Below are 18,133 nucleotides of genomic sequence, written 5' to 3'. Positions count from 1 at the left end.
TTGAATTTAAAATATTGTTTTCTTTCCAAACTTGCAGTGTCCCCACCAACAAGACTGAGATATAATGTAGTGAGCCCTGACAGTGTACAGATCTCTTGGAAAGCCCCCAAAGGGCAATTCACTGGATATAAGCTTCTTGTCACTCCGAGTTCAGGTAAAAGTCTGTATGTTCTTTTTGAAGGTGAAAGGACTGTCTTCCTAAGGATTAAAACTTTTTAGAGGCCAGTGTCATTCCCTAAGGGCTAAGAAACAGTGAGCAAGCTTTGGATAATGGAGTTGACCAGCTGGTCAACAGAACAGACAGATTGATTTCACTAAGGGGTGGTCACAGGCATAGAAAATGTGAATCAAATGCTTAAGGTGGCAGAAGTGGGTGAATGCTAGTTACGCTTCATTGTGACTGATCTGTCTTTACCTTTCTTCCAGTGGGGTGTAAGGAAGTCTAGGAAGTACTCAAGGGAAAGCATTGGAACCCTAATTCAGTCAGAATTTTGAGGTGGATCTCCCTGGCCATTATCCCATAGTGAGCTCTCCAGAAAAGATCAAAATAAATAAAAAAACAAGCAGCCTTTAAAAATTTTTTTGAATGAAAAGTTGAAAAGATAGACAACAAAGTGGCTACTTTTTATAGGGCTGTAGTGGTCCTACTTCTGTATATTTGAATTTAAAATTAAATATGGAAACAAGTTTTAACATAAGGCTAAAATGCCTATATTTCTATGCAATCTTTATAAATGTACAGAGAAATGTTTAATATTTGTATTTATATATGAGAATTTCCTTGCCCAAAGAAATTGTCTAAGAGAGTATTCAGAGATGACATGGGTATGATGGGGTTGGAAGTGGCAGCCAATCACAGAGCATGGGTATGATGTTACCAAATATGCCAACTTTTTGTACAATATTTCATAATATCTTTGCTGGACACTGGGGCTGTTTCATGAGGTGCAGATATAAAGTCTGATTGATTGATCTTAGAGTGTTTCTATGTAAGAAAAGTGGTTAGACTGCCTGACTTCTTGCTTGTTTGGGATGGTCTCTGGTCTGACTGTATGGATAGTCCCAAAAATGGGAATGCTTGGGTCATGGTAGAGCTTGAGGTGTTTTTAAGTTATTACATTTGCTCTGCTATAAGAAAAGCAAACAAAGTTATATATTTGTGGGATTTTTTTTTTGTCTTCTCTATTACAGGTGGAAAAACAAATCAATTAATTCTTCAAAACACTGCAACCAAAGCAATTATTCAAGGTCTCATTCCAGATCAAAACTATGCTCTTCAGATCATTGCATTCAATGAAGACAAGGAGAGTAAGCCAGCACAAGGCCAGTTCAGAAGTATGTGTCTCTTTGTGCCTTACATGCAGAATTTAGTGTTTATTTAGTGCAGATGTTTAGTGTAACTTTTGAAATGGTAACAAGTCTGACACAAAGGGGATAATGGAAAAGCAGTTTCTGCTGTGGTAGAAGACTAATTAAAAGCCACAGATTTTAATTGGTACAAATACAAGTGGAGGCCTGAATTGATTGTCTAGGATATTCTTGCACTGGGCTTTATTTCCATTGGATTGGTATCTCTTTCCTTCTCATTCCATTAGGAAACTAGCTGTTATCTTGTGGAAAGAATCTTCACTGAGTGAAAAGAAGGGAAGTGCTATATTCTGATACTTAAAAAATTTCCTTTTTATTAAAACGTTGTTATAGCTGTGCCAATTGGCAAGTAGTTGCTAGTTCAGTACTTTGAAAGGCTGAATTTTTACTGGTCTTCAACTGTCAGATATGTTTACAAATTTACTTTTTTATCTGACCAAGACTGAATCTTAATGGCTATATCATAGTGATATATATATATATATATGTCTTAGCTAATTTATCTTGATCTTCATGTCAAACATGTCCATAAAGACAGAAACGTGACAGTGTAGGAGTACAGTTGAAAGCCTACTGAATTCCCTTGACACTGAACATTTCTCACTGTCACTGCTAAATCTCCTTTCTCTTAAAACCAGCACAAGATGAAATACGCTGACTGCTTGATGTGGTGTCTCTTTCTAGCTTTTCATCACTACAATTGTTTGTTTAGTACCTTAAGGTCTGTCCTATTTAAGAAACCCACAAAACCACAGATTACTTTAGCATTAAAGAGAAGCCCATGGAAAGCTACAGCAAAATCTGTAATACTAAGTGTGGCTGCTTTTTAAATGACCTTTACTCTTTAGGAATAGTAGAGCTGGCAGCTTGATTTAAGAATATGGGGTTGTGCTCTGTTTAGTATACTCTCTTTGCTGCTGGTGAAAACATGTAGTACTTAATAAGGCTGGAGTTTCATTTAACAATATGATGCCTTGCATGAGTAAAACCAGATACAGCATATATACAAATACTTCTTTTTTTGTTACCCTGTATTACAGGGTTTTGTCCCTCTTTTCTGACACATGGCCACTAATTGTTGAGATGAAAAAAGGTCAAACATGTAAAAAGCTTTGAGAGTATCATCTGGTTTGGAGCATTGGAAGTATGGTTTTAATGCTGCTGGGTTGTAAGTGACGTACAAAGAGTTCTCAAGCCTATAATAAAATTTTATTGTTAAAAGAATGTTTCTCTTAATATAACCAGGTATACATTCTTATTCTAGTACAGAGTATTTAATTAAATAAGATCAATGGGGATTTTTTTCCTTTGAAAAATGCAGATGTAAAAACATGCACTAAATTTTTTTGTCTGTGTAAATATTTGAGTAAAACTGTTGTCTTCTTGTCTCTTCTTTCTATGTGGTTATAATTTGACAGTTCCCAAATCCAGAAATCTCTCTCAGGATGTGACCAATTTGTTTCCTTTGAGCATTTTCAGCCTTTTATACTATTTCTCTGGAGCCTTGCCCCTCAATAGCACTAGCATTAGAGGAGGCCATCAAGCATCTCCTCAGCTTGCTCTTAACCTTGTCTCAAAGGAATGCTCTTAGAAGGCTCAGCAACAGCATCCTTTTTGACTGAGTTTATTCTGGTTATTTCACCTCTCTTATTTTAGTCAGGGTCTTGTTCAGTTAAGGATTAAACCCAGACTTCTGACAAAGACCTGGTATCTGTAACCCAGCTAACCAAGGTCTCCTCAGCAAGCTTGTGGACCTGAATTTGATTTGTATCAGTTTTGCAATCATTTGCTAAAGACAGAGGTGATGCTCAGGTACACGTGCTGTGTTAGTAAGAAGAGGTGTTGTTCTTGCCTCTGTACTTGGAGTGTGAGGACTGGGGGTTCTGCAAAGGATTATCACACTGAGAAGATCACACTGAGATGTTTGGTGGCTTGCTGTCTTCCTGAGATCTTAGTCTTGTGCTTGTATTTTGGATTGGAACTTGGAGCACTCCTGGTTGATTCAGGTACTCCATATAGTGTTGGGTAAATTAGTGAAATCCATTTCACTTTGGCCCCACTAATGTACAACAGAGTGCTGATACTGTCTCTCTCTATATATAGTCAAGAGACAGATAATCCTTTTTCGCCTTCTCACATTCATTTTTTGAATGATGTAGCACAGAGGGGCTTTGGTCCTGGCTAAGGCTCAGTGCCTGCTTGGATGAATATCAGTCACACTAAAGAGTGTAATTGGAGTAGAATTTTATTTTCTATTAAAGATACTCTCCAGTTCATTGTTTCAAACTCTTTCAGGCCATTGTAGGCAGCTGGAGTGTGGATACAAATTAGCATTCTAGAAACATAGGAAATTCTGGAAGGGGTTGTTTTGGGTTTTTTTCCAAATATGTGACTTTAGCAATGATTTTGCCAGAACCCTTCAGACTGTTAGTAGAGTAATAGTGGCTACCAGTGTAATAGTAGGACTTGCTAACCAAGCTGATTTCTGCTTGGCTGTTGTGAGAGATTTGAGACATAGTAAGGGAGGTATCCCACCCACTTGTGGGACAGGAAACTGTTGAAGTCTCAGCTTTGGAGGAATCTTGCACTCATGGGAGTATTTGGTGCCCTGAACACAGATTTGGGCATGGGATCTAAGCTGATTCTGTGAAGAGGATAGTGTAACAGCTGGTTTATGTGCTTTTGTGTTGACTTGGAGTGGAACTCTGCAATGCTGGACTTTCCCCAGCTAGCTTTGCCAATTTTTTGGACTATATTTCCAGTGTGGGAGCTTGTCTGCATGGGCTTAGGTGCTGATGTCACTATTTGGACTCTGCTGTGTGAGGAGAGTCACTTCTGAGAACTTCAATGATGATAGGATGGGGAACAATCCATAAAAGTAATAAATCCAAAGGGAGGGAGGGAAAACCCAGAAACAGTCACTTGTTACCTAAGCGTATCTTAAGAAGTTTTGTGCAACTACTTGATCTGCAAGAAGAAAATGGCACTATTCTAACTGCATTGTTTCTAGATTCATTGATTATTTTTCCCTCTTGCTTTTCAGTTAAAGATATAGAGAGAAGAAAAGAAACAAATAAACCCAAGGTGAAGGATCCAGAAAAAACAAATGCGAGTAAACCAGCTCCAGAAGGTCAGATCATAACACATATGACTGATGTGATATTCCTGCAATAATCAGCTTCTTTATTTAACTTGGCCATTGTAGAGATTTTCTGCAAGTCATACTTTAAATCTGGTTCCCAGGGTTAAATTAAACAGAAAGGAAAAATCAGTATTTTCAGGAATATTGGAGAGTTGCTATAACAGAATTTTGCTTTTAGTTCTGTGTTTTGCTTTACCACTTTATAAAGTAAGTACTAATACCACCATGAATAGACAAAAATTATTAAAATCCTATTTGCCTGTACTTCCCCCCTGGGTACACTTTGAGGAGTGAAAGAATTGTGTGTGTGTGTGTATGTAATAATGACTTCATATCTTCTTGGCTGTAAGACAGTCTTGCAGTATTGATTCCCACCTAAAGTCAAATTGATACTATTGTATAATTAGGCATATAATAACTTGATAACCATCCTAATGCTGGTTATATATATATCTGAAAAGATTTGAAACAATTTGAGAGGGGGAAAAAAAGGAGTTAATTTTGTCTAGTTGCAAGGAGCCAATCTTCTGGTGAAATGTGATATTGCTTGCCATGATTTTGTCTAGTATGGATGAAAATCTAGTTCAAGCTTAATACACAGCTCTATTTCCTGTTTTTCTAAAATTCAAATAGCTTCTTCTTTATGAAGTAACCTCAACAGTAATTATTCCCTTCAGTGATTATTTATGATGTACAGAACGAGCACAGAGAAGAGCTTGGTATGAGCCTAAACAGAGTCTCTGTGAATGAACTGGACAGTTTCAAGGATGCCATTTTCCCCCTTCCCTTTTGGCTCTGTCTCCAGTAATGCAAGTATCAAAGGCTTCACCCAAAGCTTCTTGAAGCCCATGCAAATTTTTCTCACTTCAGTGGGTTTTTATTCTTACCACACATAGCTGTGTCATGTTTTATTTATTAGCACTTTGAAAGTTTGTTTCCATATAGCATTTCTCAAGCCAAAGCACCCTTGAATTCCATTGAGTAGACTGGGAAAAATGTTAGCTAGAGTTTGCAACACTTAAAGAGACAAGTTATACCTGCTAGATGATGGGGTAGTGGATATAGGTGATCTTTCCTACATCATGTCTGGAGGAAAACTGAGTTGGAAGAAACTTAAGAAGGAAAATGTGATTTGCTTTCTTAATGAAGGACAAGCGATAAAAGTTGAAGGAGGGAAAATTGGGCCTGTAATAGGAAAATGTTGATTAAATGCAGACAGAGGAAAGTGTCTGCCAGACTGTGGGAGAGGATTTATGCTTTTTCATGGAGTAGGGGCAAAAATTGGCAAGAGGAGATTGGATCTGCAGTCTCTCCCTTTTTAGGATTTTTGTTTACTTGTGAAGTCTTTAGCTCAGTCACTTTCCTCCTCCATGCACAACTTTTTACGCATCTGAACTTCTGTTGTATCAGGGCAGTTTGTATCAGAGCAAAATACATCCCCATCCAACTCTTGTGAAAAGCTATTGCCTTACTGTAGCAGGTTTTACTAGAAGACTGGGGTATAAATTTGAAACAATGACAAAACCTACAAACTTCTTGATCAGCAAACCTGACCAGAAAGAAAAAACATTGTTATTTTTTTTGAATTCTTGAATTTGCTTAGCCCTATTCCCAACACAGCTATATTTTATTGTAAAGTAATGGACCCTTTTCCTACAGTCTAGCTATTGCATATTTCTTCCCTTTATGCAGTATAATGATTATTCAAAGTGATGGAGATTCCAAGTGAATGACTTCAGTGGGAGTTGGGTGAGATTCCAAGCAAAAACATTGTGCAAAAATAACAGCATCAGCAAAAAATGTGTAGCTGGGTTAGAAGTGAACTCAGAACTGATACTCAGAGTAATGTTATCAAACCCTTCCTAGTTTAATATATAAAGACACGTCATATTGAAATTGGATCAAAGAAATAAGGAAGAGTCTGTGAAAGAAATGGATTAAATAAGTAAGTGCCAAATTTTATGGGAAAACCATGAAGAATAACTTCATCCTCTGCAGATGTTTGACAGGAAATGATTTGAATATGACCAAATGAATTAAGGCTAGCAGTTAATTGGTTTCATAACAATTTAATGTATGGCTAAATTTGATGGATTTAATAGCAACCCTGATACATTCTGTGGCTGTGTTTGTATCCTTGATCCAGTTGCTAAGACCATGGGAGTTAACAGCACAAAAGAAGTTATCAGAATCATAGAATCATTAAGGTTGGAAAAGACCTGCAAGATCATTAAGTCCAGCCTTCGTTCTAATACCACCATGCCCACTAAACCATCTCACAAAGTGCCATGTCTACTTGTTTTTTGAATGCTTCCAGAAATGGTGACTGTACCACTTCCTGGGAAGCCTATTCCAGTGCTTAACCTCTCTTTCCTGAAGAAGTTTTTCGTAATATCCAACCTGAACCTCCCCTAGTGCAACTTGAGGCCATTTCCCCTTGTCCTATAACTTGTCCTCTGGGAGAAGAGGCCGACCCCTACCTCACTGCAACCTTCTTTCAGGTAGTTGTAGAGAGCAATAAGGTGTCCCCTCTGAGCTTCTTTTTCTCCAGGCTAAACAACCCCAGCTCCCTCAGTCACTCCTCTTAGGACTGATATAATATCTTACCTGTAAACAAGAGCAATCTTTGTCCATAAAAAGAATTGAAAACAGCTCTTGTCCAGATTGCTATTATCAGTGGTTGTGGCTTCTGCTCTTGCCTTGAGTGAAAGAGTAGCAAAACCCTATTTCTTCACTTATTAGTGTCAAATTTTGATGTAAGGTGGTATCTTCTGTGAACAACTGCCCCAGTTGTTACAGAAGGATACTTATGTAAGAAGAAACTAGAGTGTCTTTGCCAGCCTTAGAAAGGCAAGTGTCATTCTCCTGCATATGGAGAATTATGTGACAAAATTCTCCAGCAGGAGTATTAGGACAGATTTGGCATTTAGTTGGCCAGAAAATCTGGAATCACTGTTTTGGGATGAAATTAATGAAGCACAGCAATATACTTGTCAGTGTGTATGAGAAAGCATGTGAGCTGTCAATAATACAACCTCCAGCTTGTGTATTATGGTAACTCATGTATCGCTACTGATTTTCCTGAAAGGCACAAAAGGCACATAATTGTATAAGCTTCTTGTTTATGAATACTAGCTAATATTCTTTCTTCAGGGTCACACAATAAAGCCCAGAAATTTCTCTTTCAATTTCAAATGGAATAAGATTTCACCATAACCCTTCTGTTCCTCGAAGCCAGCTCTTTGCTAAGAAATGCAAGATGGTTATCTGTGTTAATGATTCTAGATGTTTCCAAAGCATCTCACTTTTATTTTCATCTTTGCTTTGGAGGATTGATTACGCAATTTTCACCTGAGGCTCTGCCATGCTGGGAGGTGTGCATGCCTTCTCCTGAACTCCAAAATTTACCTCCTTCTTTAATTCTTGAAGACACAAGATTGTATTAGAGTTTTGTCTGTCTTTATGGAATGCTGTCAGCGGCTTGTATGGCTTGCTAGTAATTTTTCCAGCCGATTCAGTAGCCTAGATTAAAATTTTCCACCTATTCTGTCCTACCCATTCAAGTGGTTTGAAAAGATGTACTCCTTTCCTGCTCCAAGTACTATGCTCTTATCGCAAGCAAACCTCTGGTGTATATCCAGTAATGTCATGGTGCCAAATTAATTCAACCTTAATGTCTAACATTTATCCATCAAATACTCACTTTATACTTGATTTCCAGAAATTTTCTGTAGTTCTTCTGCGCAACCACTTTCAAGTCTTAAACCTCCTTTCTGTATTTTTCAGAACCTGTCATTTTTCAGCTTGGTGATTTATTATCGCTGCTAGGTACACTCATATTAATAATGTCAGAAGCCTTCTCTCTTTCCCTGTGTTGAGAAAAAGCTCCCAGATGCAGCTTCTTTCAGCACGCACTGATATTTGAGTACTTGTACCCTGGCACTTTGCCAGCTCCCTCATGTACAAAGCTCCTTTCTGTACAATGACAGGGGTTAATACATTCTGTGCCTTCTCAGATGTTTTACAGTTTCTCAGAGAGCTGCTTTGAGTGATTCTCTAATCAAATCCCTTTGGGGAGGGGAGAATCACAGTGTTTTGACTATATCCTGTGGCAAATATGTGACTGTATCTCTTTTCTGCAGGATATTTCTCCATGTATCTGAACTGGGTGTAGCTACCCATTTCAATAAAAACAACAAAACACTGAGGGCCAGTTTTATCTTTGTGCTTGTTGATTTGATTTTTAGGGGTTTTTAGTTGAGAGGTGTGGTGGCTTATCCTAGGCTAGCAGCCAAAAATCCCACCTAGCTGCTTGCTCACTCCTCTCCCCAACAGGATTGGAGAGAAGAGAGGAAGAACAGGAATGAAAAAGTTCATGGACTGAGATAAAGACAGGGAGACTGCTTACCAATTACCATGGTAGACAAACAGAGTCAAGTGGGGGAAGATTTACTTTGTTTATTGCCAGTTAAAAAAATTGCTAATGCGAGTAGTGGGAAACAAAAAAGACAAATATTAAAACAACAGCTTTCCTCCCCATTTTCCCAGGCTCAGCTTGACCTCCCTGCAGACTCCTCTCCTCCTCCCTTGTTATCACTGCAAGTTATACTCAGTCCAAGTCTCTTCAGAGAGAAAGCAAGTGGTACAAAAGGGGAGTTTTGGGGTTATGAGCGGGATGTAGTGGTTTCTCTCTGCCACTTCTTTCGTCTCAGACCTTTCTTCTCCAATGTATGTCATCCACAGGCTGCAGGGAATATCTGCTCTGCCATGGAGCACTCCTTTCCCTGACCTTGAGGTTCCATCTTTTGTTTCTCACTCCTTTTTTTGCCCCCTTCCTCCTCTTTTTGCCTGATTTTTTCTCTCCTTTCTTCAGTGTCTTTTTTCCAGAGGTGCCACTGGCTGTCCAGGGACACTTGGCTGCTTCTCCGAAAAGGCCACCTCTGCAGCCTCCCTCCTGCCAAACCTGGCTACAAACACCCAATACCAGAGATGGTCTATTAGTGCTTTACTAGAGTAAAGCTTTTACACTGTCTTTAACCTATCCTCTTTGGAAATTCCCTTGTGCGAATCTCAAATCGAGATGATTTAGGACAGCACAGAGAATTTGGGGACCAGATTTCTCTTCTGAATCAGGTGTTGTCAGGATAAACCTTTAACAGGCTACAGACTATTAAAACAATGAGAAATAAGCTCCCATAAAAGATTGTGATTTATGTATCACAATGTTACAGTTATGTTCTCATTTTAAAGCACATGTAATGTATTCATACAGTAAGTGTGACTTGTTAAGGAGGTCAGCACAGAACATGGTGATTCATTCAGTCTTCCCTCCTGAAAATCATGTTTCATCCCTGGAGGAATGTCCATTAGGGGTAGGTGTGATTTTTTTTCACTGATTCCTATAAAAATCTAATGATTTGTGGCAGAGTTAAAAAGCCTGGGAGAACTGTAGCTTTTTTAATCCCTCAGATGCTCTGATGGAGTCCCCTTTACTGTGTGCCAGGAGCCAAATTGGCAGAACATTACCCGAGCTTTCTGGGCCAGTGCGGAGCCAACTGGAAGATCTGAGAAAATGGGTATTGCCCCTCAGTTCCCTTCCCAAAAGGAATATAGAGAAAGGTCTAACAGAAATCAATTGACAATACTAGATCTGAGTTTCTCATTGCAGAAGACTGAAACAGGCAGGTAGAAATTTAGGAAAGTGAATTTTTAGCTAATATGTTGGGCCATAAGAATAGAAAGGATAACTTGTCGATGGAAAAAATGAGGCACTGGGTGAGTGGAAAACAGGGTGGAAATCATAGTGGGCCTTACAGACAGAAAAGCAGAGGCTCTGTACAATGAGCTGTGTAATGCTCATTGGCTGCCACAAAGTATAATAGCAAGGTGCAGATGCCAGGTTTCATAATCTGTATAGAATCATAGAATTAACTGGGTTGGAAGAGACCTTCGAGATCATCAAGTCCAACCCTTGATCCAACCCCACTGTGATTACTAGATCATGGCACTCAGTGCCACATCCAGCCTCGTCTTAAAAACCTCCAGGGACGGTGAATCCACCACCTCTCTGGGCAGGCCATTCCAGTGCCTGATCACTCTCTCTGCGAAGAATTTCTTCCTAATAACCAACCTAAACCTCCCCTGGCAGAGCTTAAGCCTGTGCCCTCTTGTCCTATTGCTGATTGCCTGGGAGAAGAGACCAACCCCCACCTGGCTACAACCTCCTCTCAGGTAGTTGTAGAGAGGGATGAGGTCACCCCTGAGCCTCCTCTTCTCCAGACTAAACAACCCCAGCTCCCTCAGCCTCTCCTCATAGGACTTGTGCTCAGGTCCCTTCACCAGACTGGTTGCTCTTCTCTGGACCTACTCCAGGACATGAATGTCTTTCCTGAACTGACGGGCCCAGAACTGAACACAATACTCAAGGTATACTCAATATGTAGGTAATATAATCTGAACTGACATTAAAAACAGTGAATAGTTGACTTCATGTGTCTTGATCGATATTCCTGCATTTGTATATTAATTTAAATATAAAATTTTTTTGAGGAAGAGATAAAAATTACCTGTAAGGGTAAACAAATGTTTCCTTTGAAAGAATTTAATATTATTAGGGATCTTTAGTGAATTTAACACTACTAGTGGTACATTATCATTATTATATTATTGTGCACATAGATATACACACACATAAAAGTTATTATGAAGAATGGCTGCTCTTTCTGTCAGAGTTCCCTCTGACACATGGTGGTTCCACTGTCCTCACTGTTTTCTTCACTACTCAGTGATGTACAGAGAAGAGATTTTGGTGATATTGTACTAAATGTCAAGTTTTTAGCACTTTCAGCACTTAGTATCATAAAGTGTCCTGGAAAGACACCTGAAACCATCTGTCATGTGATACTGCTAAGTAGGAATAAGTAACCTGCAGTTTATTTCAGGTGAGTATGATCTGCCAGTGCTCTGAATCTTGCAGAAACAATGTCTCTTCAGTGCTGGATCTTTTGTAGTTTTTCCTGGGATCCTAGTTTTTAGCTTCCTAATCTATGTGTAGAAAATAGATGGAGTCCTCAGCTCCCTGTGAAAGCCATGTAGACAGATCCAAAGTTATTTTGTTTTGCAGTGAGATAGTTTTTCATTTTTTTTTGTCTTTCTAATACATGGTTTCTGAGGTTTCTACTATAATAATTCTTGCAGTGAAGGTTGAATCAGTCTTTGGATAGTGATAGAAATGAGAGGTGCAGTAAGCTTAAAAGATCCAATGATTTGCTTTCTTCTTCTAACACTCCTATTGCCTTTGATGCAAATAAGCTTTGACATTCGCCTTGGAGCTGTTGAATGGAACTACTTAAGCAGAGTAGAAGAAATCCAGAGAGAGGTATATTAAGATACTATTCAGGAGAAAACACTAATTATCTAATTTATTAACTTGTTTGATTAGTTAATGTCAGATGCTTCAGTGTTACTAGACAGTGTGAAATGAGTGCTGTGAGTTATTTGACTAAGCTACAGGAATGAATACCTTCTGAACTTCTGCTCCATTGGCAGTGTTTCATAGTTTAACTCACTTCATCCTGGCTAATGTAACTGCAAATGTTGGTTTTAGTCATGACATTTTTCTATTTTTTTTATTACTTGCTGAACTCCTTGGCTATGGAACTCATTAACTATGTCTTTACACAACCTATAATTTGACTTACTAGCAGTGTTTTCTTGAGCTTTCTGGAGGGCACTTTAGCTCTTGATTACGAGCTGCAGAAAAAAGAAATCCTAACTATGCTGTGTGGGCATTTTTCCTTAGTGCCAATCTGTCCTTCCCAAACAGTCCTTGTCTTCTCAGCCCTTGCAAATTCATCTGAGTCTGCAATGGGAGGATAAAAGCAAAGTTTTTGGAAAGTACTTGGTTCTTCTACTTTTAGTTCTATTTCTTATTTGTCTTGCGTTGGGACCACTGAACCCTTTAGCCCAGTAGGAGTGTGCAGGGTTGTCCCATCCCCAACCAATAGCAAGACTAAGCACATGGTCCCAATAGGTCTGGGGTGATGAAGCACAGGGCTTGGCCAAGCAAGTACTACTAACCAGCCACTGGCCCCTTTATCTTCCTATTTTCCCATTCGTGTTCTTCCTCAAACTACCTTGATCCCTCCCTTTCAATGCTTTTGTTTCCTTCCCTAAATATCTCATAATAGATCTTGTTCAACCCCTGGATACTTGTTCCTGTACCCATGTCTCGTTACCCCTTGAGCAGTAATCCCCAACAGTCTGAACCATGAACAGACCATGTTATGAAGTAAGTTCAAGTTATCAAAATGTGAGTACAAGTTATAAAAATGAGTTGTGGATCTTGGAAGATACCAGCCTGATGAGACTGTGTAATTACAGTTTAGTTTCTGTGTCTGTGCTGGACTCTCACAAGAGGCAAACACAAAGTTTTTGTTTGCCTTTTGTTTTCTTCTGTTCCAGTGCAGTGCAATATCGTATTGAAGGGTTGCTCGAGCTGGATGCAACCACATTTAATTCAAAACTGGGAGCACTGCAGCTCTGTTGTTCAGTACAGCACTCTCCCTGGTGAACATGCTAGCCTGCTCAGAACTAGCTAGCTCAAGGTGTTCTACCTTATCCTGCATTACAAAGTGTAGATATAACCCTCACCAGTAGTCTTTAGCATCACGTTCTTGATGCTGCAGAATAGGAACAAATGCATTTCCTACTTGGAGATATGTTAAGTTCTTTAAGCATTGTGGAGTATTTCTATATGATAGGTTTCATTTTTGGACATTTGTAGATTAAAGTCTGCATCAGAAATTATAGTGACGTTTAGAATTACCGATTGCATTTGTCTCAGTGGTAGGCTGCTGTCTACATTTCCCTAAAAGATGTATATACATAGTACTGATTCTTGAATATTTCATCTTTGCAGTGTCTGTAGGGGGTATGTGGATGCATTGCCTTGTCACGTATGAAACAGGATGCACGTTTGCTGTCATAACTGCCTCTCAGCTGAGGGCACATGCTCTGTGTAGGCTGTCAGTTCAGGACTTGTTTTTCTTTTCAGTTTAATTTTCAGTTCTCTGCTTACCATCTTGACAAATATTTTTCTAGTCTTTACCAAAAACTGGTCTTCCAGCACTGTGTGGCATGCAGTGACACGTGGTTCTTTGACCTGATTGTAAGCAGCTTGAGTGTGTGGTGTATACCTGCTTGTTGTAGCATTTACTAATCAATTAAAAGAAATATGAACATAGAAATGAATCTATCCTCTGTACTTCTTTAGAGGGGGTGGCCTAAGATCCTCACACCTCCCTTGAGAAGACTGGGGAATGCTTGGACAATGCTGCAGTGTTCTTTGAACATTCTGGATCACCACAAGGCTTTGGCAAGCATTTATAATAATGCTCCCCTCACCATGCCCCTCTGACCACTCTGAAGGTGCTTAGCTCAGAAATAGTTTTTTAGATCTCATTTTGTCCAATTCCCAACCAATAGCAAGACTAAGCACATGGTCCCAGTAGGTCTGGGGTGATGAAGCACAGGGCTTGGCCAAGCAAGTACTACTAACAGCCACTGGGCCCTTTATCTTCCTCTTTGGCTTTGGACTCACTTGGCTTTGTTCTGCCCAATATTAGCCCAAGCAGAGGATTCATGATGACTTTCTCAGCTTTCACTAGTGAAAGCAGTGCTTAACCACCTGATCTTAGGCAATAGGGCTGTGACTGAAATGCCTGCAGACAGTGGTTTCAGTGGTTTCACTGCTGGCCAGATCACCATTCTGATGTGTGCTAAAAGATCTCTGCACTGGGCTCCATGTAGAACCTGCCCAGCAATCCTGTCAGCAGGCCCTCATCCATGTTAAAGCATGGGGGTTTTTTGACAGTGATTTTAACTTGTGCCAATTTTTTAACTTGTGCCAAGTGTTGTGATGGCTTTCCATTCTTCTGTGTGACTCCTCATGGATGTCATCTTCTCTCTCAACTTCAGGTGATGCAAATATCTGTTAAAAACAGGAGGTGAAGTAGACTTGTCAGAATGTACCCTTGCTTCTTTTGATATATGCATTTAGGATACTGCATATAAGTCATTCTGGTTTCTGTACTTCTCAGAAGGTAGAATTTGATGAGAGGCATCCTTTAATTTTCCAAGCTAGTTTATAAAACTGTGAGCTGCCATGCAGAGCTTTGTATATTAGAAATTCCTTGTTAGTCACTGGAGGACTTACAGAAGGATTCTGTTCCAAGAAACTCTCGGGTAAACTCCCCTTTACTGTCCAGAAAGTTTTAGCTCATTGTGCTGTGGATGATCAATGCTTATTCTATCAATTCATCATAAGAATTTCTCTGGAGGAAATAGCTTTTTTGTCCTTTGACTTGTGACTTGGATTTCATTCTGCAATGGCAATACTTCTGGACCTGACCAGGGTAATTTGGAAGACTCCTTCATGCCTCCCACGACTGAAAAACCTGATGGGAAGTATCAGCACTGACATGGACAGAATTCTTACGTGCTTTTCCCTTGCTGACATTTGTTAGTTGCTTTGGAGAAAACCAAGCAAGCTACATTTAGAGATTGCAGCATTTACATCTGCCATCTGGCCAAACTAAATGGCCATTAGTTTATTTGCAAGTGTGTTGAAATAATCCGAATAAGAGAAAAATATACTTTTGAGAGAAAGCAAGCTTGAAAATGAAGACCTGAAAGTTGCTATGAAAGTTGAAATTGGGAAAGGGTTCACTTTGAGTTGTGCACTTTGATCCCGACAGAAGGAATCCCTGATTGAAGTGATGCCAGGGAAGCGAGAAGAACAGTGAGAGAGATTTGGAGCAAGGAGTTGATTTCAACATAAGAAGGGTCTCCTATATGTTTTGTAGCTACCTTGTCTATTCTGGATATGTGTAAAATTGAGTTAAATTTTATTTATTTACCTTAGCCTAGTTTCAGAGTGAGTATTAAATGGAAGGTTGTTATGTATACGCCAGATGACAAACCCTTGCTTTCTTCCAGAAATAGAAAGCTTGACATTAGAAATGATGGCCAGTTTCCATTGTTAACCAGGGATTCCTTTTACTTATCTCCTGGCTCTTCCTTTCTGTAGGAGGAACTGCTTTTCTTCTATCTGTCAGTATTTTAATGTCATAAGAGTGGTTGTGGTTGTCTATTGCCTCTCAGAAGTGTTCCAGGCCAGGCAGAAGCTGGAGATTGGACAGATTGCCTGTTACACACAGTGTCCCTCCCTGTCCCCTGTCCCTTTTTAAGAACTCTCCTTGAATGCATCTGCTTCACTGAAGAGTAAACACAGTGTTGACATAGATATCTAGAGAATCTGTAGTTTGGAAAAAGAAAGCAACTTTACAGCTCTCTCTCTACTCTCTGAGCAGAAAAAGAAGCAGCCTATCTGGGACCTAAATGCAAATTTGATTTTTGTCATAAAGTGATCCACCTCCTGATACCAGAACTACTCAGGTTCACAGTTGCTGAGTTAAAAGGTACTTATCCTCAGGTTCATAATCCTTGAGTTATGTTTCTTCTCATATCTCTGCACAGTAAATCCATATAATGCTTGGTAAATCTGAACCATTACTAAATGAAAACCTGTCTGGGCTCTTTTTTTCTTTGGTAGCTTTTCCTAAGGCACTGACCTTTTTTTGTGCAATCTGTTCTTAGTTGAAGTGGGAGACTGCTATTCACATCCTTGAATGATGGATTAATAGAAACTCAGGTGAATGAATGGTCTTTTGGTCTTTCATTATCTTCAGACTGCTTTTCATTTCTTCAAGTCATTAACTCTTGAGCATCTGTGCTGGCATGGCTGGATTCTGCTGGCAGCAAGAGATGTTCCCTTAAGTCAGATTCAGGGTCCATGTTGACATGTTTCATTATTGAAACACTTTCATAATTACCCTGCTGAGACATTCCTTTACAGTTCATCATCTGGCAGCATGAATTCTCATAACTGGAAGTCTGTAGGCTTGCTCAGGACTATGTATATTCTAGGCAAACATCTCAGTATATCGTGAGTGATGCTTCTCTGATGTAAGACAGTACCTCTTTGAAACTGAAGCCACATAGTAACAAATTGAACCTCCAACCACTTTTTAAAATTTGTATGGCAGCCTTGAAGGAAGACTGAAAAAAAGCTTTGAGGAGGTGGTAGCAGATGGGTACTTTAATAAACAGAATCACAGAATATGTCAAGGTGGTCACTTAGACATCTCTGCTAATTAGAGAATGGAAGAATTGCTACATTCAAGAGGGCATGAATGGCATCCTGGAGTTTTGTGGATTGACACGTGACACCCCAAATTAGTGACGCTTCTAAAGATCACCACATGTTTGTATTTATGCAGGCATATATACACTGGTTACATTATGAAAATATTATTTCAAGAATGCTTCAAGGTAATATAGGCTCTTGAATTCTTCTGCACTGTAACTGTATTGCACCATCCTTTTTGTTTCTAGACACACTGGCCAGAATGTCCTGTGTACCTAGAGCTGAAATAATGAGCTGTAACTTAATAGTGCTGTAGCAGTTCACTTCAGCTAGTTTTTAATTGTGCTACTGACTCCTATAAGTATGCAGCTTGTTCTCTCAGCGGGCTCTTTTCCATTACTTTACCTGTTGTGTTAAAAGCTCAGACACAGGCCAGCTTTTTGTCATGGTTTAGAGGGATTTATATGTACAACCTAATTAATGTTAGGATATCTGAGTACCAGTTTTGTCTGAAGTGCCCTGATTAACTGTCTTCTAGATAACCAGAGAAAACTGTGTCAGGGATTTCATACTTCCCTAAAGCAAAGGGAGAACTAAGCCTTTTAAATCCTGGCATATTTGTTACATAGTAAGGGTGAATAAGTATGACCTTATTAATAAAAAAATTATAGTTTTCCATCTTGAAAAGTAATGTAGACTTTAGGACAGCTGTTTCATTTAAAACATGTACTCAGATGCAGAAGTGAGAGGAAAGACAAGTAGAGAATGATCACTGTAATCTGCAGGAGAGTTTCTTAGGTTTCGTTTACTTTACAGGAGGGTCACAGATCATCTTCAGTGCGAGTCGTGGATAAATGGACACGGCATCTTGCCATGTTGAACTTCAGTTTCAGGCAAGACCAGCAGTGTGCTTTGTTCTGTGTTGACACATTGCCCTTTGGAAGAGAAAGTAAAACCAGTGTTTTCAACTCTCAGTTTAAGTGCAGAGGGATTTTAAAACATGTTTTTCTATCTAGGTGCACAGACCAAGAGTGTTTAGTGTTGCTATTCAGTAAGCTACTGCAGACATCAGGTGTTTCAGTGCTATCAATCAACAGTGGTCTGCAAGAAAAGATCAGCACTCTCTTTCATAGTTACCTTCTATATTTATTTTGTCTTTCAAGCAAATTAAAAAGTTCAGATTTAGGAAGAAAGTCCTGAAAGTTTTTCTAAACCAGTGATTACTTCAGAAGTACAGCTGTCATTGAGTGTGCATGTAAATGTGTATAGAAAATGGCTGTATGCTTTCTTCTCTCACTCTTGAGAATTATCACCAGTATATGCAGGTAATTAATGTGTTGTCAGCTATTGCTTTAATTGTTTTTTTGGCTTTAAATTCAGAAGGTACACTTTAAATAGTATTTAGTTACTGCTGT

General features: G+C 39.2%; 1 protein-coding gene across 9 annotated transcripts in view; it reads left to right on the top strand.

The window, feature by feature from the left end:
- The window catches only part of COL14A1 (collagen type XIV alpha 1 chain), a 113,356-nt gene that overhangs the window by 9,219 nt on the left and 86,004 nt on the right, over positions 1 to 18,133 (top strand). For 8 of the 9 annotated variants that reach the window (XR_007629482.1, XM_050320113.1, XM_050319940.1 and 5 more), the window contains exons 3-5: positions 38 to 154; positions 1,192 to 1,335; positions 4,412 to 4,498. The exons of the other annotated variant lie outside the window; for it this stretch is intronic. Coding sequence is in view for 7 of the 8 variants with exons in the window: in XM_050320113.1 (XP_050176070.1) it covers positions 38 to 154; positions 1,192 to 1,335; positions 4,412 to 4,498 (348 nt within the window). In the remaining variant the exon portion in view is untranslated. The remainder of the gene's footprint in view (positions 1 to 37; positions 155 to 1,191; positions 1,336 to 4,411; positions 4,499 to 18,133) is intronic. 9 annotated transcript variants of the gene reach the window in all.

This window comes from Myiozetetes cayanensis, unplaced genomic scaffold, assembly GCF_022539395.1.
Source record: "Myiozetetes cayanensis isolate MyiCay16 unplaced genomic scaffold, myiCay2020 scf1, whole genome shotgun sequence".
Lineage (NCBI taxonomy): Eukaryota > Metazoa > Chordata > Aves > Passeriformes > Tyrannidae > Myiozetetes > Myiozetetes cayanensis.
Note: the sequence above shows the minus strand (reverse complement) of the source record. Positions and strands in the feature narration are given on the sequence as shown.